Raw genomic sequence first — 25400 nt, forward strand, 5'->3', positions numbered from 1 at the left:
TGAACTCTTCCTCGTGGGCGCAATCATTCTATTTCCAACATGTTACCTTTCTGTTTAGCTATGACCACTTGCTATGTGACTACTTTTGCCAGTCCAGCAGACCCCTTTGCACGCAGCAGACCCTGCGGGAAAGCAATAGTAAAGATGCGGTAGACATCTAAACAATAAACAAGCCGCCTCAGGCAACAGTGTAGCTCATCAACAAGCTGGCTATTCAACAGTGTAGCTCAACCAGCCGTCTGCAACAGCAGCTCATCAACGAGCTACCTAGCATTACAACAGTGTAGCCTCCCAAAAAGTGGCTTGCAGGACCACATATTAGGCCTATACAGCACACAGCAATACAAAGCTTATCAGCGAAGTACACACATAAGTTAAAACAAAGCACACCCAGCACGTACCTATTCTTCTCAGTTTCTTGGTGGCGCTCAATGTTGCATCGCTATGCGCTGTCAAGCTGAGCAACAACGTTGGTGTTCCCCATTAAACCCAGTTTAATTGCACTGTCCACATGAGATCCACAAGCCTCATGTTTGGACAGCCTTTCAGACAAATGCTGTAAGTCCTTGAATCCTGATTTGGACCAAATGCTCTCGTCATCAAAAAGAAGGCACGGATAGCAAAAAAGGGCTTTCTTGCTCTTAGCCATGTTTTCCTCTGAAACCACTCGCGGTTGAAACTGCGAGTTATAATTAAATCCATAGGCTTGTGTGCCCCTAGACGCTTAATATGAATTTTCTCTTCCAAAGTGCTGAAGTGAATGGTGAGTAAATAGTCCACCTCATTCATGATGACTGGTGATATTTGTGGTTGTGATGTTGTCAAATATAATTTGATGATTTGCCTTACAAGGTCAAACGAACGGATGTAGAGGACAGATATCCGGATTTGCCTGCTAGCCAGCTAGCTAGCTGAACCGTTGGTGATACTACATAAACTCCAGGCATTTTGTCTTTCTCTGGTTGCAGCACCTTTTTGAACCACAAGGGACCATGCGGCCGGTGGAGCTTGGCCCCTTGAGCTTGCCTTTGACTCAACGGAGAAGCATACTTTGAGCATGCGCACAACCATTTTCCCCACTCATAGCATATCATTGACAGAGAGGGGCCGAACATAACTGGCCCCACTACCATAGAAAACAGTAGCACTGAGCCAGCCAGCCAGCCAGCTGTGAAAAACAGCAAATCTCATTTCAGAGCTTCCATACTCAAGGAAAATAAACTAAAGCACAGCTGTGAATGTTTCATTACCCAAAGATTTAAAAAGGATAAAAGGATATGAAGATACAATTATAGGACAAGGGTCACCCAGAATGACGAAACACCACTGGTCATATTTTTCTGTGAAGGTTCAGCCCAGTATAATTCTTTTGCAGTCATTATACCTCGCTGATAAAAATTATACTGTATGTATTATATAACATGACTCAATGACCAAAAACATACACTGGGCTTCAATGGTGGAATGCTATAAGCCTATTATTTATATATTCTGTAATACCTGAGAACTATTGTTCCCCAGTCATTAATCAATGGTAGAAATAAAGGTAATGGCAGTAAAAGACAATTATAATGCAACAACATGAAACATAATGTTTTGTAGAGATCAGCAGGGTAGAGTAGCTTGCTCTAAGCGGGTATCAAACTCACAACCTTCTGCTTACAAACCGGCCGTGCTAGCTACAACACCAAGAGAGCTATCTCCCTTGGCGGAGCTGCTAACGGGCCTTACACAGGGTCGTTACACAGGGTCGTTACACAGGGTCGCTACACAGGGTCGTTACACAGGGTCGCTACACAGGGTCGTTACACAGGGTCGTTACACAGGGTCGTTACACAGGGTCGTTACACAGGGTCGCTACACAGGGTCGTTACACAGGGTCGTTACACTATCCCCTCCGTTCGGGAGAGCGTGCCATCACGCTTCATACCAAGTGTCTCTCGTGGACACGCCTCTCCGATGGCCTCACGGGCGCCTTCCCACTTCTGACACCAGTGTAGCAAACGGCGGGGTAGAGTAGCTTGATCTAAGTGGGTATCGAACTCACAACCTTCTGCTTACAAACCGTCGGCGCTAGCTACAACACCAAGAGATATAACTCCCATGGCGGAGCTGCTAAGGGGCCTTGTACAGGGTCATTACAGTATTAAGAAACGCATGTCTCTGAAGTGGTGTCACCTCTGCTATGCAAACCGTGTAGTGGTTTATGTGTGGCCTATTACCGCGTGCCCCATTTCGACATTCAAAGATTACAGTTTGGGCCTTCATGAGCGTGGGTATCCACAGGCAAAACCACTCAGCGAAGGACTACAGTATTCGAGCGATGGTTAAAATTGTGAAATGAAGCCTGAACAGATTGGATGAGTAGGCTACAATGCAAGATCACTGTAGCCTAACCTGCATTCAAGGGAAATGCACCAAAGTCAAATGCATATACAGTACATTGTAGGCCTAATCAATACAGTTGACAGAGAATGTGGTCATGTCCAGCTTTCTTTCCAAACACTAACACTGTATCACATTTTACAGTGTGTATTCAGAATGTATATGACTGATTAGGATAAAGCAAGCCAAAAATGAATAGCCTTCTCAAATATGAAAATTCATAAATTAGAAGCTAATGAAAGTAGCAAGCCTATTACTTAGTAGGTTACGTATAAGGAGTAGCCTAATATTCAATTATTTGTACTCCCATTTCTATAGACAAATCTTATCTTATGACATGTTTTCACTGTTTAATAGGTCTAAAAAAGTTATTTAGCGGAATTTGTTTCTTGTAGGCTTTAAGTTGACGTTTCGCGCCTGTCAAAACACCGCTAAATATTTTTCCCCTTCATGTTTTCTATCTATGTATATGTATATGCCATTTAGCTGCCATTTAGTTTCTTCCCTTGGGTTTATTTGGTTTATTTGTATTAAGTGAAGCGACTGATATTTGCACACTTTCGTGGATTGAAATATTGGCACAAGTTTCGTATGTTTTGTACGTTTAAAAATGTGTAAAATTGTGCAATTGTGTAAAAATAAGCTGCATACTGCTAATTGGTTTCATTTGTCAACGCCATGGCTTGAAATACGCCCAAAGGATTGTTTTGAAGTAGGCTAATTACATACCCCGCTCAATGTGAATTTGCTTCTTAAGTAAAGAAACAAACGATCAGTCTCGATTTCTAAATAGCTTTATTCAGGCGGAGCGACTGTAATTTCTACACTATGGCCTAATATTGCTGGCTTGAAATATTGAATGGTAAATATATTTTTTACACTATCCAATATAGTCAAGAAAATAAATATTGAAGTATGAAATTAATATACCCAACCCTGATTGAGAAGGATTTTGCTTCTAGCTAGCCTAAAGAAATGAAATAAGTTTTTACATTTCTAAATGGCTCTATTTAAGTGGAGTGTGTACTGTAGACTTGAAACATTGTCCATTCCTATAGCTTTATAAATAAAACTAAGTATTGGCAAGTACCTGCGATTCTGTGCACTGAAATAGGCATAGGTTGGGATAGTCATTCCGTTAATCAATACATGCATAATATATAAGCACACAGTACAAAGGCCATGAGACTGCAGAGGTAATGAGGTGGGGGTTTTAATCCCTTTGCTTGATATTGATTAACATTTTATTCTAGGTTCTGGATGTTGCTCTAGGTAAATTACAAACTTAATTTAACGCCAATGAATCTTTTTTTTTTTTTTCTTCTCACAGATTAAAGCATTTTAGACTTGTGGCTAAGGAAGTCAATTGATTTGTTGCCCAGATAATGCACTGTACAGAACACACTTCCCTTCCACAGCAAATGAAATGTAATCATCTGTTGTATCAACTTGTATTGACTTTAATTGACTGTAATGACAAATCTTGCTATGATTGCTGGTTTCGTCCATCTTCAGAAGGGCAAATGGCGTGTTGTATGAGTTTTAATGCCCCTTCATGTGATGACTTTGACTTTGTATTTCACTGATGAATAATTTTCGCCCTTAGTGATGAAGTACAATTAAATTACATTGTGTTGTCTCTGCTCAAGCCAAGAGAGTGCACTAGAGGATAGGCCAACTGTATGGATGATACTTTGTAAGTTTGTAAGTTTTCATGATTTGATCATGAAAGCAATGTTTTGTTTCTCTCATTGCTATGAAAACAGGTTCAATGACGGTCTTTTATCAGGAAAGTAGGGACTAAGGATGGAATCCTAACTCGAGATCCACACTCTAAAGTCGAAACATCGCGCAAATTTCCCATTGTCGTCAATGCAAGATTTACACAAATGAGTTATGTGGATGGATCTCGAGTTAGGATTCCACCCTAATTGTGAAGTCAAACGCATAGTTTGTTTGGACTAATTGTGAATAGAGCAGTTTTTCAAGCATGTTATTGTATAACTCCTGCATACTGTAGGTACTGTACTGAATGTTTCTACCTACACATACTGTACCAAAATGGCCTTTAGGTACGTCATCTATGACATGACATTTTGCATTCAAATGCCACACGCAATTACCCCTGGAAAAAAAAAAACTACTCTCCATTCCAAGCTTTTAAGCTGTCATGACAAATCTTCCTCTGATTAGGAGTGATTACAGTAAAACCTAGAGATTGATCAAAGAGTGAAGTGTTGATGTTTGTTTGTTTCAGGGGATGCTACATGCTTTACATCAGAGATGGTAAAGAGTCATACTGTAGATTGTCCAGTATGATGTCAATAATACCTCAGAGGCAGATCAGTGAGAGAAAGAATACAGTGGCTGAAATGTTGGCCTCTGTAAGCCCATGTGCTTTTGACCTTGAACATTTTTGATGACATGGTGACATAGAGTTAATCCATACTAACTCCAGACATTATGCAGTAAACTGAAGAAATACAGAAGAGTTGGGATTTCATACACTTATTAATATACTGCACATATTCACAGACACACCTACAGTATACATAAACAGGAACACATGGTAAGGGAGACACATGCAGACACATAAGTATGCAATCACATATAGGCACAAACTGGGCACAAGCACAAACTATCACAGATACAGAATGCACATGTGCTTCACATACAAATATAACTTTATATTATATATGCACCGACATGTACTGTCACATAGATGCATAGTTTGAAAAACATTTAGAGAAAAAAACGAGCACACACATTCGTAACCACATGCACAAAAGAACACATAAGCAATCATGTTTCATCACACATATTCTTCATTATAGACTTACAAACAGGCCTACGGTATAATTACATTTATAAGAGCAAATAGGCAAGATTGATTATATGCATTTACAATAATGAGTTGCTCAACATGTGATTATGTTACAGTGCCATAGAAAGTCTGACATAAATCATAATTAATTTTGCCTTCAGAATGTTTGATCATCTATACATCGTGTTGTTGGAGGAGGCGGGCACCGAGATGGGAAAACAAAACAGCCTGGTGTGCCTGATGCTGTAGAACGAGCCTCATCATGAATTCACTGAGGTTTTTAGACAAGCAGCGCTGCTTTGGCTCCAGGGCAGACTAGTCTTTTAAAGCTGCGTGAGACACAGATAGCACAGACACGATGTCGGCAGAGTGTAGGCACGGTGGCGCGGGGCGACGCGGAGGCCCCTGTGTCTCCCCAGCTGATTGGTGTGGCTTCATTAGCATGGGCCGCGGCTTCTCAGATTAGCGGTAATTAAACAGTAAAATCAGAGTGATTGCCTTCAGTCCAGACACCGCATCCGCCTGTCAAGTGAGATCGCAGGGGGACGGATCAAGAATCCGGGATGCTTGCCACACGACCCCCTCCGCAAGAGAGAGAGAGGGGGAGAGGAGGGAGAAGAGGTAAGGCATGTGTCCAGCTACCACTACTCACCCCACCATACATGTACTCACACACACACCTCATCCATAGACACTTGCCGGGAAGGCGTTGTCATGGCAATGACAGGGGCAAGGGGAGGCGACTGCTCCCACCAGTTCCATTTAATGAAGATGCTGATGAGAATGTATGCGGCCATGACTGTATGCATTTAATTGTATATGACCCTACTCCACCATCCCCAACCCCGAGTAGTGTCACATTTATGTTGACATACACACTAGCTGATGGAACTCTTCATCTTGTGCATTTGCAAGTGGGCTCAATGTGGTGCAAGGAGTTCAGATGTAGCATGTAACCATTTGCTGTATACTCCTCTTTCGGTTAGAATTGAATTATAATGATCTAAGGATATGATCTGATAACCTGTCAAGCCCCTGTAAGAGTACTACTGTATACCCATGATGACCTAGTCCACAGCAAATCTAACCAAGTCACTCACTCTTCAGTTTCTCTCAATCATTTTCATTTGGATGAGAACCAACGCCTGAACACATACAGTACGGTGCCAAAGCGCTTGTAGAATTATGAAACATTAAAAGTAATTTAACACATGAACCCAAAGTGCCAAGGTTACACGGCCTCAAATGAACCAGTATATTTTCGCACAGTGAATAGAAAGGAGACGTCTTATTGAACCCAATAAGTCATTGTGAGCCGTCCTCTGAGCAGATCTCTTTGTCCCTCTGCTGTCATACACAGTATCAGAGCCTTACAGCCTAGTAAGTCTCTTGTGATGGGGGTTTCAATTATGAATGCTAGCTACCTCACAGCTCCCCTGCTATTCCACAGTGCATATATCCCTGGCATCACTCATGTGTGACTTGATATATTGTCTAATTGTTTCATGCCTTCAAAATTAATTGCAGTTTTCATTTTTTTTTTTACCTCTGATTGAGATAAGAACCTAGCTGAGAACACAATTGTAAAAACATAAGTGTGAATTTTAACTAAGAGATACACCATTTTGTTTTGTCATTTTTGGGGGATTGTGGACATGTGTCCAACAATTTTGTTTTCAACAGGGTTCTTTTCTATTCTCTTATAGTGATGTACAGTATTACACACTCAAAGGCATTTATGATTGGATAGTGTTTCCTTTGTGAACTTTGGTAAATTGCATTTTGTACGTGTGCATTTGCTCTGAGTACGATATTGAATTTGAGCTTTCACTATCATAATATTCACACTCTAGCTTTATAGAAATCTCATTACATCTCTGAAATAAGTCTTCTCGTTTCCCCCAGAATGCAATCAGAGCTTAATTTGAGTTGACACATGGTAACAATGCAAACACCTCTGCTGATGGTTGTTGACTTAACTTTAATTGTTCATTTGTAAGTGCTACTTAGAGTAATTGTTTTTAGCGTTTCGCTGGGATTTGACTGTAACATGGAAACATTCCTAATGTTAGAAGTATGAAAATTAATCTACTTTGAATTAGCAATGACTCACCTCATGTTACAGCAAATGATAAAACCTCATACAATCCTGTTTGATACGTATAGATTATGAGTGCAGTGTAGATCTTTAAAAATATATATATTAAAATATATATACAAAATATATTATTGAGCACCTCCTTACTTTTACTGTAGGTCTGCTGCGGATGAAGCGCAGGTTGTCTTTTCTAGGTTACACATTCTTCTCAGAGCCTTGGGTCTTTTACCATTTTCAACTCTGCCATCCCATCTTTGAACATGAAGACATACATTGTACATTTGTTCCATCTCTCCCCCCCTCCCCTACACACATACACACACACACACACACATACACACACACCCACACACACCCACACACACACCCACCCACCCACCCACCCACACACACACACACACACACACACACACACACACACAGTATATACAGAACATACAATGCCACAGACTTAGAACTTTAACAGAACCATAAGCATGTCCTGTATCAATCCATCCACATCTTCATACGCCAATCCATCCACATCAGTTTTCCCAGTCTAACCCCATTTTCCTCTCCAGATGTGGAATATATTATACTGCCAGCTATGCCGCCACCAGGCTTTTTCTCTTTTGGAGCAGACATTGTTGTGAATGTGTGTGGGTTGCTACCCTGCTGTAAATATAGGCTAGATGACAGGCATAGCATTTACCTTGATCAACAGCATGTTTACAGCTTTGAACCACTTGGCATGGGCTTGGATGCCTGGGCTGGGATTCACACAAGGAAGAGGCTTATTTGAACAAGCTAATCTGGGGAGAACACCAGAATTACATGGTTGACACACTTTGGTTTGAATAGGTTCTTTCCGAGCAAAGGATGAACATGAGACACAGCAATTCACATGTTTGAAGCAAAACACAGAAATGGACCTTTATGTCTTTGAACATTATCCATCAGGAAAGATGCTTGCTCACAAATGTGCATTTCCCGGCTTTTTGTTTAGTGAATGTGTGTTGAAAATGTTGAGAGAAAATAGGAATCCAGGTGGCTTTCCTTGTTTATGTTCCTTTCCTCTTGTTTCACTCTAGTTGCTCTTGTTAAGTAGGAAGTTCAGTTATACAACTGATATTGTAGCTGCAGCCAAACATGCTCTCTACATGGGTGCTTTGATCACTAGTAATGGCATTTTTGTAATGGCTCTTTTTTGGATAAAATAATAAATAGATATGTTATTGATGAAACAAGCAGAAAATAAATCATTGTCAATAAGAATAAGAAAATTCATAAGAAAATCATTGGTTGTGGAGCCCAGGCGAGATGTAATGTTTTTCCCCCCAGTCTTGTAATACTGCAGCAGCAACAACAATAACATCTGGAGTATCTGATAAAAAAAAAAAAACAGCCCCCAAAGTCTTTTGTTTCACACAAATCATTCTCGGCATTAGAGAAAATTATTCTCCTCCAACACCTTCCCCTTAAATACAGATATTTTATGAATTATTTATTACACCCCATTTCAAAGATGTCCTTGCAGAATTGTACGGTTTTGGAATTAGTACACATGTATGCACAATAAAGCTGTGAATGTATACATATGAATGGTTTGTCTCTGGTAGGTAGGTACTAAGCGAGGTATTGTGATGCAGTGGCAGTGTAAATGCATTAGGCTAATCTGATCTCATTATACCAGGGTTGGGATGTGGACCACCACTTTCACCAGGCCTTTCATCAGCCCTCCTCCCTCCACTGCCCACCTTTATCTCCTGTTTACTCAAATATATTACAAGGCCTGAGGTTTCACCGCTGAGTCTCTGTCAGTAGACAGACACATACAGTACAGTAAACATTACACACGCACACACACACACACACGCACGCACGCACACACATACATACATACCCATAGACAAACACACATGCACACATGCACGCAAGCACATACACACACAACTGTCATGGCTGTGTTGACACTGGATGTCTTTGTACTGCTATCTCAGGTAGTGCACTTGATCCTGACATTTGTTTAACATTCCCTTCCCCTCTCTCTCCAACACTGTGAAGTATATTGTACTTCCTACTCCCTGTTTAAACATTGTCTCAGCTTTTTCAGTTTTTATGAGAAATGAGAAATGTGTCATAGAGACAAACAGAGGGACAGCTGGGAGGAGGGGAGATAAGCCTGTTGGACTTACCACAGTGATTATACAGCATGTGTGAGATAGAACTGTCACAGAATGAGTCTGTCATCACTGTTGAGTTAAATCTTTGAAATGCTTTTGTTTTATGATGTCACTGTATTATGTAAGAGTACATACATAAGTACATACATACTGTACACATTTCACTGGCATTTATGCCACTCTGTTTGACCATGACTGTGACTTCAACACCTATTATCTGTGACAAGATCCTCTAGAGTTCTATAGGGATGAATTAGAGCTACCTGGCGTGCTAACCGTTAGTGAGGGCCACTCTTTCAATGCTGGCAGAGGATGTGACATGAGTCGTGAAATCTAGTGTGCAGCGTGTAATGGTTGTAATGTGTGAAAATTTGGCCATTGTGCTGAGTTCCTGTAAAAAAACTGGTGTTGGAGTCACTCTCTCCTTGGCCACTCTCTCGCCTCTCCCCTCTCTCCTCTCGCCTCTCCCCTTTCCCCACTTCCCTCTCCTCTCTCCCCTCTTGCCGCTCTCCTCTCCCCTCTCGCCTCTCCCCTTTCCCCACTTCCCTCTCCTCTCTCCCCTCTTGCCTCTCTCCTCTCCCCTCTCTCCTCTCGCCTCTCCCCTTTCCCCACTTCCCTCTCCTCTCTCCCCTCTTGCCTCTCTCCTCTCCCCTCTCCCCTCTCCCCTCTCCCCTCTCCCCTCTCCCTAGTAGGTAGGGTGGCTGGTTATGGGATCTTGTCAAGCATTTCTTTTCTGTTATCACTCAAATAGAGTGTCAAGGTGGATCCTCCTGCTTGGCAGGGATGAGGGTTGGGGTTGGTGTGTGAGGGTTGAAGGGTGGATGTCCACAGAACCCCTAATTTTTGGGGGGACAGGGAATAGTTTACCTCTTGGGGGGATTTAGTTTGTGACTGGACACAAGGTCCTTCCAGTTCAGTGGAGAATGGGAAAGGCATGATTATCCACCAGACTTGGTCTGGGAGGTTTTTTTTCCACAGCTTAGGCCCAGGGCTTCATGCATTATGTTTGCCAGCGATGAAACGACTAAGAGAACAGTTGAATTTGCAGGAACAAAGTCAATTTGAAGTTATGTTAAGACACATAACAGTGTTTTAATCAGGTTTATGAAAATACATTTTCCACAATTGCTAAAACGTCCACACAGCATATACAGTACATAATGCATGTGTGTAAGGCTATGACAACCTATGGTTATGTAGGCTGTAATATCAACTTGCTCTACAAAAATTACAGTACTGCTATCGTTAATGGTTTGGAATAACTATTGTAGTACTGTATGGACTTGTCAAAGGAGTCTTTGACCTTAACAACCTAAAGTATAATCTAGTCCTTTGAGTAGCTCCTTGTGGAGAGTAAGTCTACAGCATATGAAATATTGGGCCTCTGTGCAGCACCTCTCGGGCGGGATCTTCTCTGGCTGAATATGCTCTCCTGGTGTAGTCGGCGGACAGGGGCTAGTTTTTGTTCCCCCCTTCACACTGCCAACTCCAGCTGTCACACATGGGGACAATGGGGAGGAGGAGGGGGTTCTCTCTGAATAGAAAAAATAAACTGGAGAGCCCCCCAACACCCCCCCCACCCCCAAAGACTCGTCATCTGCATTTGACAGGATCCCCCCCCCCCTCTCTCTTCACCGCCCCCTTTCCTTTTCTTTCTCCTTTTCTCTCTCTGCTCTCCATAATCCTCTCTCTCCCTGCTTGCTGCAGCTGTTGCTCTCCATCATTTTTCGGCCTGATAACTAATTAGCAAGGATTTTTTGTGGATTTTCTCTCTGAAACTTCTTTCCCGCTCTTTCTACCTTGTCAGAATAGTCTTACCTCAGTTCATATGGTTTGACTTAGGGAGACTGTTTTACTGAGATAGAAAAGCCAAAGCTTTTCAGCGTACGATTTGTCTTTAGAGGGGCACTGCACCAGCTCAGCCCAAACACCTCTTATTGTTTTTGTATAGGCAATATGAGCGTAGCCTATGAAGGTTATTAACTTGGGTATGCAGTAACTACTTTGGTGAATAAGCCTATACACCATTCCCTCAATTCTGCTCTCATTTATGGAATAACTGTATTCATTATTTGTATAGGCCTACTGTAGGCTATCTGGGGGGAGAGTGAGCGAGAAACAAGGGGTAGAGCCTGAGAAAGCAGCAATTCACACACAGAACACAGAGACCCCAAGTAGCTTAACAAATGAGTGACTAGCCCGATGTCCATTCATATCCCCCTTTAACCCACAAGCCTATTAGCCAAGCATCCCTCCTTGAACATTCACTGTCGACAACATGTGGAGGCATCGCTATAGCAACCAGTGGATATGACATGTGCAACAGACAGGGACTCACGAGCGGCTGAATATAAGGAGGGGCTCAGCCTTACACTAAATGATCGGGAAAAAAATCCCAACCCGTCTCCCCTCTCCTTTCATTGGTATAGAGGTGCTGAAAGGACTCACTAGGCTGCACATTCTTGCAAGGCTCGGAAAATCAGGCGGGCATATCCCTCATTCTCCTCCTTTTTATTTTCTCTCTTTTTCTTCTCCTCCATCTTCTTGTTCAAGCATTTGAAGCCGCAGTCTTTTGTTGCGCGGGAAGCGCATGGGACACTTAACTTTTAGGGACAGAATTGAGTGGACGGCTGGGACGCAGTAACGTTACTGGAGCTGCGGTCCCCGCTGTCTGTTAAATCTTCTTTCTGGAATATAAGATATATCTAGGCTACTGTTTGCTAAATCATCTGACCTGCACCTCAACATGGATTTCGGTAATTATATTCAAGCATGTGTCATATTTGTATGGTGTTATCTAAATGATATTTGTAATGCGGCAATTGCGTAAAAAGACGCCGGGGAGACCTATTGAAAACTTGTGTGGGAGGTATAGGCTATAGTCGACCGTTAATAAATTGCATGGCAGGAAAATAAGGATTTTATACAGATTTCACATATGACTGGTGCTTTTATTTAAAGTATTACTTGGTCTGCAATGTGTTATGTGCTTTCTGTGATCACGGCCCTCCTCTGTCGATGCTTGAGACGATATGCTCAGTGTCGGAATACCAAACCCATAATTGCAGAAAAATAATTATGACTGATCGAACATTAGAATTAGATTGAATTGAATTTCGTAGTAATTTGTTGGTCTACATTGGGTTGCTTGTCCAGTGTGATTAAACATTTTAAAATTAAAAATAAAAAGGTCCAATCGGCACATCTGGCAGGCATGTTACAAAGTTTTTGTTAAGGCTCATTCCCCGGGTACCAATGGAGAATTTATTGATGAACTGAGCACACTGAGTTGTGGAAAAGATCAATGTCCTCTATCGGCAAGTGGATACCCTCAAGTTAAAGCTAATCAATGTTTTATAGCCTAGAAGTTTCCTATTTTCTGCATTCAGTCTTTGTAGGCTTAACTGATTGGGATTTTTTTTTCATATCATTACTTGTTTTTAATTGTTCAGTAATAACCGTATAGGCAAGTCTAATTCAAATAGATTAAATACATGAAAGTGCAGTAATTGGTGAACTGAGGATAACAGTATTTAAAGGTTATTAAAAGCTTCACATCTGCAATAATAACACAAATATTGTGTACATTTCAGTTGATAAGATTTTGGTTTAATTAGGCCTAGACACTGATGTCATAGATTTTGTGACTGAAAAAAATAGATTGCAATGATAGAAAGAGAAATATTGCACTGCTACATTTAAGGGTATTGTTGAAATACATCAATACTTACAGTTGTCTTTTATCAGCTGCTGGTATTTTAGATATCACCTTTTGGATTATGTGTTTTTTATCTAACAAACATCTCATTTGTTTCTACAGTATCTCAACTCAAGGAGGGTTTGGGCACTAGAAACATTTTATTTAAAAAAAAATCTTTGTAGCTATTTACTTTTAGTTTAGTTTGGTTTGTGTGTGTGTGTGTGTGTGTGTGTGTGTGTGTGTGTGTGTGTGTGTGTGTGTGTGTGTTGGGGGTGATGTTAACTTCAACTCCTTTAAAGTATTGTGATCAGAGCCTGAATGGATAGCCAGCCGCCCCTCTGGCCCCTCTCACTGTGACCTTTTCTCAATCATTTGAATAAGCCAGAGCTACCGAAATCCATCTGCCCTTTGTCTTCACCAAGATTTGCTAATCCTGTTGAGAGAGAGAGAGAGAGAGAGAGAGAGAGAGAGAGAGAGAGAGAGAGAATGAGAGAGAGAGAGAACAATTTAGTGAGTGATTGAGTATGTGAGTGAGTGAGTGAGTGAGTTTGTTAGTAAAAACTTCAGAGTAGCCTGTGAATTTGCACATATACAACATCTCATGACCATCGTAAGTCATAAGGAGTGTGACCTTATTCAAGGTAGACTGATTTTGAAAATAAAGATTGGTCTTAGCTTTTTGGTATAAGCCTGTCAGCGATAACAGGACCATTTGCTTTTTCTTTCAATCCACACATTTATAATTTAATCTGAAAACACCTGTCACTGAAATCTTTCTTAAATCCATCAACCAATATTCAAAATGTCTTTTTAGTCATTTTCATTTTATTTAGGAAGAATGTTGATCATTTTTTGGGGGGAAATATTGAGTATTAAGAAATGTGTGTCTGATGCTCTATATATACTGCATATGTATACTGCATATGATTCATATTATTTATATCTTAATTTAATATTATGAATAATTTTGCATTACAATTTGTCATTGTTATAAAACGTGTTTCCTACAGTAACTATAGCTGTAAGCAAACTGATTCAAATGATCTGTCAGTCTTCTCTAAGTTGGCTATCTTTGTGTATGTTTCACAACACATGAATTGGAAATTTGCAAGTGCAATTTCATTGTCAACAAATGAACAAAAACTCCTCTCTTGTCTAAAAATGTTCTTTCTATGAGGCTCCCCTCTCTCTCTCTCTCTCACTGTCTTTCTCTCTCTCTCTCTCTCTCTCTCTCTCTCTCTCTCTCTCTCTCTCTGTCTTTCTCTCAACCAAAATATAATTTTGACAAAAGCACAACATGGGATATTGTTTTAGTTATGGCCTAAGAGAGATATGCATATATATTTTAATTGTAATATAATATATAGCATTATAATTCATTATAATCACAGCTTTGCATATTATCAATGATAATATTCAATCCCATAATAAATTATATAAGAATGTAAAAAATGCAAAAATCTCATATTTTGTCTCTGAAAATAAGTATAAATATACTTACTCTAAATATACTTTCAAAGAGTAGTAGATGAAATTGCTTCAAGCTTGCCAAAGCTTTTTTTTCTCTTTCCACCCTGGTCATTGTCATGGTGCACTTTAAACCTCTTGGTTGTTGTCAAAGCTCTTGGTTGTTGATTGAAACTGTATGTCAGGCTCATTCTACAACCAGTGTAATCAACAGAAACTGTCATCAGGCCAACATCGTAATCAGTGAGATCTCAGCATTCATACAATCATTGAAGGTTAAACCGACCTGCTTTCAAATGGATTTCTGTTTGGAGAAAAAAAGACGATGTAGCTGTCTTTTTGCTATTTCTGCAGCTATTTTTTTACATCACTGTTATGCCCCCTATGTCTAAGCACATTGTTGCAACATTGATGATTGTCATTTTGATTTGACTTGTTTTTTTTGTTTTTACAAATAAAGGTAGTTTATTTTTGTTGATGACTTAGAGAAAATAATCCCCCTTGACTGAAGTTTTGGAAACCCTGATGCCTTGCCTTTGTTGTAGAAGAAGAGCATAGGCTATGTAGATCTAGGTGGACTAATTGTTTGACCCATAGTCCAGTCTTTGACACACATTTGCGTTCACCTCCTGTTACACAATGCTAAAGCCCACTTACGGCCAGGGCATCCTTAGCCACACAGGACCATAGGGGACAATACCATGCCATTCTCCTAGGCTTAGCATTACCATTAGCCATAAGGCAAGGGGGTTAGTATCTTTGGTGGTAGGGTACTGGGTACAAGCCCAATCTGAGTGGCCCACTTTCAATTCCTCCTAACCATTAGCTCAGGGGCTTGGGCCAGGTCCTAATCCAGCCAAACTCAAGGCGATGGGGGCTAATTAGTGACAAGCTTTAAGTGTCCAAACCTCCTGTAGCTACACAGTGGCATGCCTCCCCATGCCAAGACAAAATGGGCCATAAATGTCTATAGAGGAGCACAGTGTGTAAGCTGTGTATGGCAGGGGCTGGTAATAGGGGCTGAGTGAGTTTGAATGCACATTATAAACCTGCTATTAGTCCTAGCTAACGGTGGGCTGGTCAGCCGGAGATAAACAGGGATGTAATGCAATGCAGGATTTTTTAGTTGAGACAGAAGCGCTTTTCTTTTCCATGGTCCATTTTTACAGTATGTCCATTCCAGTATCCGGTCATTGCTGGTCTTCTGTAATGTTATTGATTTTGCTTTGCAAATTGTGTGTGTGATATTCATCAAATATAGGGTGTATCATAATAATTCTGGTTTATTATTAGCAATGATTATCACTGATCGTGCTTTAGAGCTACAGTCAATATGCTACTGTAAATAGCCTCAGTGATGTTATATTCTTTTTATATTCTTTTTTATTTCAAAGTTAGTATTTCATAGGTACCACAGTGTATCATATTGTATGTCAGTATTTCCTATTGTATTTCCTTTTGTATTTCCTATTGTATTTCTTAAAGTTTTTCCCTTATTTCTCTCCATACTTGATGAAAGTGCTGAACTACAGAAACCTGACCTTCCTTATTGTCAATGTGAGTTATAAATTTACTGATAGTCATCTCATCTCTGTCTGTGTGTTCCAGAGGGGCAGCCTAAGCCAGATCCCTGTGGTCAAGGAGACACGGCTGGAGTCTGGACAGTTCCTGGTGCTGACCGTCCTCTCCATGGTGTTTGTCCTGGGGGTTCTGGCCTCGTCTGTGTCTCTCTTCTGCCAGCGCCATCGCTCCCACCTCCAACTGAAGGAGAAGCTTGCCAGCCTAGGGACTGACACTGGCGCTGATGCAACTGCAACCTATCAGGTGAGAGCAGGGCCCCCTCATCCTCAACCAATCACCTCATAGCATGCTGAGCTTTTCCTCTCCCACTGGCTGAACTCTTCCTGTCAGGCTTTTCTCATTGGTGGTAGTGCATGCGGTAGTTGTCTTCTTTTGGCTTTAGATAAATGGTTGTTTTTAATCTCATATCTACCTCATTTGTTTTTGTCGTGTTGTGACAGTTATTTACACAATGTGGTTTGTTCATGATAATGATACAGCTATTCTATTTAGGGTGTTTTTCTGAGATATGTCTGGATATCTATAGTTTCTCTTTACACATTTGTAAGATGACATTTCATTTGATCTTGTATTATGTGATAGTTAGGGATTTCATAATTTCAGAGGAGCTATTTAGTGGGGGGTTTTATACACAATTAATAATACAGTATTGCTTATCATCTGCCCCCTAAGAATATCCTGAGATGTAAAATCCAGACAGTGTGTACAGTAGATATCCCAGAGCCAGTATTTGATGTGGCCTGTAATTAGGGAAGGGTCTGATTAGCAGGGAAGCAGGTTGATGGTGTGACCTATTCCCTCCCTTCCTGCAGGGCCACCGCGTGGCTGGGTCTTATTGATTTTGCGCTGGGGCTCAGCTGTGCTCAGCATGGTACTGCCCATCCCTCTCACATTTTCAATATTTAATAAGCTTTTCACACTGTCGCCTATCCATAAAGATGTGAGGATGCACAATAATTTAGAGAGCTGTGGGAATCTATGGGATTGCCCCACTCCAAAAAAAAAAAAAGGAATACAAGAAATAGGTGTAATTGAAACCTGGTAAGGCAGGCAATGTCAGTCAACAACAATCTAACTTAGCTCTATGCAGACAATGTCACCCTTCTTCTTTATTTTGGTGGTGCATATGGTTATTTATTGGAGAAAGTGAGAGAGAGGATGAAGGAGGCTGTCTGACATTCATATGCTTACAATATGTTTCACACTTCCATAGATTTTTCAGAGTGGAGAGAGAGAGAGAGAAAGAGAGAGAGAGAGGCAGAGAGAGACAGTTGGTGTGGCTGTGCCCAGGATCAGTGCTCTACTCTGGGGCTCATCTCTCTCTCCTTTGGTGTCCTCTGGTTCTCTTTGATAGTGGTAATGTCATACTCACACCTCTTCTCCCTCACAAGTACACTGTTTGTATCTAGTCTATGATTTATGATATGATTGATTTTTTGTTGCTGAATAAATGCATATATGGTTGGAGTGATTTTTGCAAAGTAGAATCTAGTTTTGTTTGATCATTTAGATTATTCTGATTATTTTCTTACCCATAGACTATTGTTTATGGTCCCTTATGGAGAAGACATAGAGACCTTTCTTAGTAGTCTGGACTGTAGACTCACACCGTTCTCATCCATCTCAGTGCTTTGCTTTGTGCAGGTGTAGAGAAACAGGATGAATTATTAGGAGGACGTAGATATGCCCTCAGGCCGTGGCCCAGGGCGGCTTTTCATGGTTATAATGATTAAGGTTTGACGTGGGGAAAGCTGATCCTAGACCAAGGCTTAGAGAGGCGACTCCCTGGAGTGAAATATCACAATGATAGATCATGAGATAGCATGCACTTTTAGAAGACATTTATTCTGTCCTATTCTGCTCTCCTAGTTATTCATTGTGTATGAAGATCTGTCTCTGGGTCTGACTGGTGCTGCCTACACCAAACACGATGGGATTTACTGATCCCTGTGAATATAATGGAGAAATCTCCAGCTGTAGATAAGACTGACACTATCAGGAGGGGAGATGGGAGTGTGTGTGTGTGTGTGTGTGTGTGCGTGTGCGTGTGCGTGTGTGTGTGCGTGTGTGTGTGTGTGTGTGTGTGTCTTCAAACAATGGGGGATGTTTTTTTCTTCTCTTTTCCCTCTTTTTTTGATTTGGGGGGAAAATGACTGGCTGGCTAGATAACACCCTAGCTCGGAATCCTTAATGGGCCGTCTGTGCACGGCGGCATGATGGTAGAAAAGCCGAGTCATTTGGAGAGGAGTAATCTTCGTGGCGGGGTGGCGGCAGTGGAGGAGGAGTTTTTTTCTTCTTATACGAGTCTCCAAATCTTAAAAATTCCCATATAATAGCAATAGAGTAAGACATACAATATCAATCAAAATGCCAAAGTGGACTGTGTATTCTGCTCATCTCAGTTGTAGATACGTAGTAGTAGGCTACAACAGTGGAGGCATAACAATATCCCACTGGGTTAAAGTATTGATTTCCTGTTATGTTTTTATCTCTTTGAGTAATGGGTCAGAAATTCCTCTTACCTGAACATGAATTTGGCTTTTAAACTTTGATTTTTGTATGTTTCTAGAAATTCCTCAATAACTTGAATAGATACATTCTAAGTATTTCTTTTATTTTTTGTCTTCTTTTTACAAAAATATTGAATTCTAAAACAAATATCACATTCCAACATGAACAAAATACAACACATTTTTTTCAAATAATGTGCTTTGAAGGAGAACGAATACAAAAGGAAATTAACACACAAACAATTAAGATACTGTATGGCAGCCACTTAAGATTTTGTTATTACAGTTTTTTCTGTAAACATATACTGACTGTGACTATTCAGGCTTGTCTTATGGTCCCATAACCTTTGACTATATTCATATTTACAGTCAAGTAGAGGAAGCATGTATTTTCTCTAAAACAATGCCTGACCGTGTCTCCCCTCCTCTACGCCCTAGGAGCTATGTCGTCAACGCATGGCAGCGCGTACCTCGGAGCAGAGGGAGCGCCCGGAGCCTCTGCGTCACTCACGCTTGAACAGTGTGTCGTCTCAGTTCAGCGATGGGCCGATGGCCAGCCCCTCGGCTCGCAGCAGCACCTCCTCCTGGTGTGAGGAGCCTGTACCCTCCAACATGGACATCTCCACTGGACACATGATCCTGGTAAACCTCCCTTTCTAGACTCATAGATCCATAGTCGCACAGTACAGAGCTTGGCTCAGTTTGAGATTTAGAACTGATATACGCGCCATGTTGCCAAAAAAAAAAAAAAAAAAAAAAAACGAAATAACTCCAAGACAATTACATTTCAATAAATGTAAATGTAGGTGGTGTGGAATGTTTGGTGCCAACATGGAGGACAGAACTCTCCTCTGTTCTCCAAGCACTCAGCCACCAGCTTTTATTCTGTTTTGTGCCTGGCTCTTTTTTTTCAGGTTATCCTCACTATGTCTCTGTTATGTTTTCATTCCATCTCTGTCTTTCTTTCCATCTCTATCTCTTTCCTTTTTCCTTTTCCTCTGACTTTATCTTGGTCTGTTGTCTCTGCCATTCTTTCTCTCACTCCTATTCTAGCTCACTTTGTCACAGTCTCTCTCTTTATCCCTATACTCTGCCTCTCTATCATGCTGTCTCTCTCTCTCCCTCTCCTTCTCTCTCTCTCTCTCTCCTTCTCCCTCTCTCTCTCTCTCTCCTTCTCCCTCTCTCTCTCCTTCTCTCTCTCTCTCTCCTTCTCCCTCTCTCTCTCTCTCTCTCCTTCTCCCTCTCTCTCTCTCTCTCTCTCTCTCTCTCTCTCTCTCTCTCTCTCCTTATCCCTCTCTCTCTCTCTCTCCTTCTCCCTCTCTCTCTCCTTCTCCCTCTCTCTCTCCTTCTCTCTCTCTCTCTCTCCTTCTCTCTCACTCTCTCTCAGTCCTCGTCTCTGTTGAAGGCAGTGAGACGATATTGCTTTGTGTGATGAGAGCTGCTCAAAAGTGAAATATCATTACCCCGCTGAGTGTCAGCTGAATGTTTCACATTTTTGTTTTGTTTTTCTTAAAAAAGGCTTTGAGTCCCTTATGGGGGCTACCAGTTCCACACACACAATGGATCGTTTTAATTTTGCACAACTTTTGTTTTATTCATTTGAGACAAGCTTGATAAAAGAGATAGATGGATAGATGCCTTGCAGTGTTTTCATTAATGGGGCGGAATCCATCACAGTGCATGTCTAGCTTTTGTATTGGGGTTTATAATGAATGAGAGTGGATTTCAGTAACGTGTTGTACATGTGGTAATGGATGGGTTTTTGTTGCATCATCAAGGTTTGTCGAGAGGCTTCTTTTGAAAATGTTTGAATAGAAATGCATTTTGCCACTGCATCGCAAAAAAATACACTTACCGGTAGTCATTTTTTATGTGCTTTGATTATGAGAAGATGACCAGATTTTTTTTTTTTTAAATGATATGTATAAAAATACAAAAAAGCATGGGGACCTTTACTCCTCTTTGACTTTAAAGTGATTGACATGGAGATGCTATGTGACTTATGTCTGTCTTCTGTATTCCATTCTCATCTCCAGTTTAACCATGTGTGAGATTGCCTCAGTATTGCTGATCTCAGACCAGTATTTTTCCATCTCTGCTGTTGTTCTCTCTGTGGAGCTCATGCAGTGAAGAGTGGGATGATGAGTACCTGGGTCTCGAAAGAACACATGCTGGGGTTCTCTTATAGCTCCCTCCATCCCTCCCCCACACACACACACACATATACACATACACACACACACACACACACACACACACACACACACAGACACACACACACACACACACACACACACACACACACACACACCATGAATTCTGCCCCCTTAGGATAAATGAGCCAGATTATGTTATTTTACTCCTGGTGCAGTCACTTTCCACACACTAAGTTCAGTACTGCAGAGGGAGCCTTATATAATCATTTCCCAGGATCAGAATCAGAGTTAGCGACTGTTCTGGAGAATATTGCTACCTTTACAGACTTTCTTCTTTCCCTCTTTCTATTTTTGTAAACCTGCAATATAGTACTGAGGTGTTTTGAAATGCTGTCAGTGTGCCAACCAATCAAACACCCCCCAAGCTTATTCATATTTAATATATAATATGGGATCTCCATAATACATTTTAGTGCACAGCATACAGTACAGTGTATCTCAAACAGATTCAAACATAGGCTACTGTCTTTTCAGTACATGAACTGTGATGACTGCCATGTGATTCTATAGTCAGGAGTTCAGGAGTTCCACCTTGGACAGCGCACCACAGTACTACTACAGCTGTACTTACGTACCTTTGGTTTTCCCAATAGAGATGGTGTGTGCTTGGTCATGTTCTGTGTTCTATAGTAGCCAGGGTCGTGATGTTGATGTAGTTGCCATTGTTACTGAGTTTACCCTCTACAAATGCTTATTCTGTTCCTCAGAAAATCAATAACAAGCTCAAGGCAGCATTTCATTATTTTGATTACTTATTTCCCCCAATTTGCCTAGCTGTTTGAAAATGAATCATTTGTTACAGAAAAAGGCAGAGGCAAATAACTTAAATTTTTCATGGATAAGTGATTTTGTGGCTTTTGATTCGAGCACTGATTAATATAACTTCTAGCAATGCTCTATTCACTACATGACCCATACATGAACACTGCACTTTACATACACAGATGTATACACTTTTCTATATTCAACAAACTCAATTTCCATTTGCATCCCATTGATAATGTAACACACACACCCTCTAACACAATGTATACAGTCTGCCTGTTCTGTAATCTCGGTGTAGCATATTCTAGCATTTCACTCACTCACTTCAACACAAGCAGTAGTGTGTTACCTACTCCCCTGACTGTGTGTCACCTCATTCTGATCTAATTGATCACCTCCAGCTGGCAGGGACTCTGCTTAAGGGGATTAGACAGTGTTTCCCTGACACCCAGTCATCCCAGCACCTCTGATTGGCAACCATAATCCCTTTATTCCGTAAACCCTGTAGTGTGGCTCTAGAGAAGGATGTGGTCCACTGCTTCCTCTAGAAACAGTCTAGTTGATGACAGCCCACATTTCTGTATGCCCAGCTTTCAAAACATTTACACTTTACAGTACTGTCTGCAAATCTGATCGATTCAGAGAAGTGCATAATTGAATGAATGGGTGGCAATTTAGTTGTCCCTTCTGTTGTTAGGGTCTCAGTCTCAGTGTATTCTTCTCAGTAGAGAAGAATACACATTTTCTTTAGGATGATGCCACTGAGGAACCACAAGTTGCATTTGCCAACTGGCAAGAAAGTGTGAAAGGAAAGTAGGAATGGAAGTGTGAATATCCGTGAAGCTCTTGGTTTGGGTTAGGGTTGAAGCTCTTGGTTTGGGTTAGGGTTGAAGCTCTTGGTTTGGGTTAGGGTTGGAGCTCTTGGTTTGGGTTAGGGTTGAAGCTCTTGGTTTGGGTTAGGGTTGGAGCTCTTGGTTTGGGTTAGGGTTGGGGCAGTAGCTGTAACTAATAGGGGCAGTACAGTAGTATTAGTGCTGCAGCACTGAGGCAGTCTAACCACATTCTCTTCTCCTTCCTAAATTACAAATTTAACATCGGCAGTAATGACCTCTATTATAGTGCTTGTCATTTGGAGTATAATCTACTGTACCAAGACATGACTGGAACTTCAGAAAAAATCTGCTGTGATTTATAGTACAGTGCTCTCTGCTGGTAATAGAAATAAGCTTTTTTTGTCTATGGTGACTGGCTAGATTGAGATTGAGACAGGCTAATTCCCCATTCCGTGCTGTACTATCTCAAGTATGTTCCTGTATGTCATCTGTGTAGTAGACACTGTATTTATACTGGAGTAAAGAGTTGGATTTTTTCAATGTTGAGAATGATTGACAGAATTAACTGAGCTGAATATAACGTTGGAACATCAGCGCTCCACCCAACGCACCTCCACTGTCATTAATATGCCATAAAAGATGAGCGCATCTGGGTATCGCTTTCATTGTATTACCCAGCTGATCCCTGACATCAGTTTATGAGGCTGTAATCTTCTGCCTTACACAGTGGCCGCCTAAACCATTTAACCCCGTTGGGAGGGGAGCGTTTATACAATAGTGAAAGCGAACACTGATTCCACTAAAAAGACTCCTCTCAACAGCCAGAGCCTCCAAGCTCCATAAGACTGACCCTGGTTTGTTAGATGAGCTGCTTTTTTCTCCCCTTTGCTTTTCTTTACTCCTTTGTCTCTCTGGCGAATTCAATTTCGTCTTCTCCGAGCAACGGCTTAAACGCAGACAATCTTATCAGTGGGCGTGCAAGCGGTGAAAGACATGATTGAAGCACCCCTGAAGTATTTCCAATGCAGACAGACCTTTCAGGAGTCTTAATTGCAGGTGACCCACCCCTCCCCAATCCCCTCCCTCCAACACCACCAGAATGTACACCCCCCATCCACCCCCCTCTAATGTTTACGTTATGGAGAAGCAGGATACATCTATATGATCTCCTGATCATGTCTGTCGCTTGACATTTGACATGGCTTTAGTTTTGTGCTCCAGTATGTAGGCAGATAGGCTGCAATACAGGGTGTAATCATACAAAAGTAATCATGCAAAACTCCCTTTTCACACAGTTATCTAGAACCCTGGCCAACCCAGGCCTGCCTTAGCTTGCTTGAAGTCTCTCATTCATTTTACCTTGACACTAACAATCATACCATTTCAATGGAAATCATATTTCTTTCCTCTAAATAACACTCTGTGTAATTAGTTTTAGTTTTTGCTCTCATTCTCTTTTGTCTGACGTGTAGTTATGTTTGTTTGAAATGGCTGCTGATTTTCTCTCCTTTGTCACCAGTCATATATGGAGGACCACTTGAAGAACAAGAACCGTCTGGAGAGGGAGTGGGAGGCCCTGTGTGGCTACCAGGCTGAGCCCAGCGCCTGTGACGTGGGCCAGGGGGAACAGAACAGCAAGAGGAACCGCTCCCACAACGTGGTCGTCTGTGAGTACCGCACTGCTCTGACCGCATGGTCATGTAGGTCTCATTTGTTTTTACAGTGAAAAAAATGTGTGCTAAATTATGCATCTCTATTTCAGATGATCATTCTAGAATCTCCTTGAAGGCTGAGAATAACCATGGCAACTCAGATTACATCAACGCTAGCCCAATAGTGAGTATCAGTCAGCATCCAAAACTGACTTACCTAATGTATTATTCTTTAAGGTCTGCTGTTAGTGTTAAAGGTGTACAGAGAACACCTGTTAAGGTTTGATTTTATTTAACAATTAAATTAGTTTTTGTGTCATTATTTCAACAATTGATCCCTTTGCCTTTGTTCTTGCACCTCAATGGATTCACAATGTCTTGTGAAATAAGAGTGAGTCACATTCAGTGTTTTGAAATGGCTGTTCTCTGGAGATATCTATTCTACTTTAGCATTTGCATTCAAGTAGAACGTTTTGTTATTTAGACCAAATAAATGTTTCTCCTGAACAAATCCAAAAAGGCACCAATATTGGAGAAGTGCAGGGGTTATTTTTTGGTATTTTTTCAAACATTGCACAATGAATGCCGGTTATGATTTCCCCTGAGGCTGCTTGAGAAGGATTCCATTAAAAAGAACAGGAAACTATGCATTTCAAATACAGTCGAAAGATTCTGTGGATAGAGATGGGGATGTTTGTGCTAAAAGCCTATTACTGCATAGCACCAAACAGAGAAACTGGACGTTTTAATACATCCACTTATTGCATTTTCTCCATTATTTCTGATACAATACATTCATGACGCCATAGCATTATGAGATAAATATTTACGTTGGACTACAAACCAAAGATTTTCTATTGCAACCCATCTCTCCAAATGTACTGTACTGTATAGGTGGGCAGCAGAAGAAAGAAATCAAACCGAATTATCTCTCTCCTGTTTTTTTCTAAAGGAAAACAAAGAAATGGCAGTGCCCCCCTCCACACACAGACACACACTTCATTTTCCACCCCTGTTGCTATTAGTAGTCAGAGTGTAGTAATGGCTGATGCAGTGCTGTACGGATGAAAGGATAGTAATTACACCACAACGGGACCCCTGGCTGAGCCCAGCAAAACTGTGATAATTATGTCTGTCAATGCTCCGTCTTCCTCCTCATTAGCTGCAGGGAAATGGTCCACAAGTAAATAATGTGTCGTCCTTTTCT

The 25400-nt window shown here is 41.1% G+C and overlaps 1 protein-coding gene across 1 annotated transcript in view; it reads left to right on the forward strand.

The window, feature by feature from the left end:
- The window catches only part of ptprn2 (protein tyrosine phosphatase receptor type N2), a gene marked incomplete at its 5' end in the record, with an annotated part of 111372 nt that overhangs the window by 72649 nt on the left and 13323 nt on the right, over positions 1-25400 (forward strand). The window contains 4 exons of the mRNA XM_083683847.1: positions 16245-16460; positions 19166-19369; positions 24061-24208; positions 24304-24377. Coding sequence (XP_083539973.1) covers positions 16245-16460; positions 19166-19369; positions 24061-24208; positions 24304-24377 — 642 coding nt within the window. The remainder of the gene's footprint in view (positions 1-16244; positions 16461-19165; positions 19370-24060; positions 24209-24303; positions 24378-25400) is intronic.

This window comes from Argentina silus (genome assembly GCF_951799395.1).
Source record: "Argentina silus genome assembly, chromosome: 1".
In the NCBI taxonomy this organism is placed as follows: Eukaryota; Metazoa; Chordata; class Actinopteri; order Argentiniformes; family Argentinidae; genus Argentina; species Argentina silus.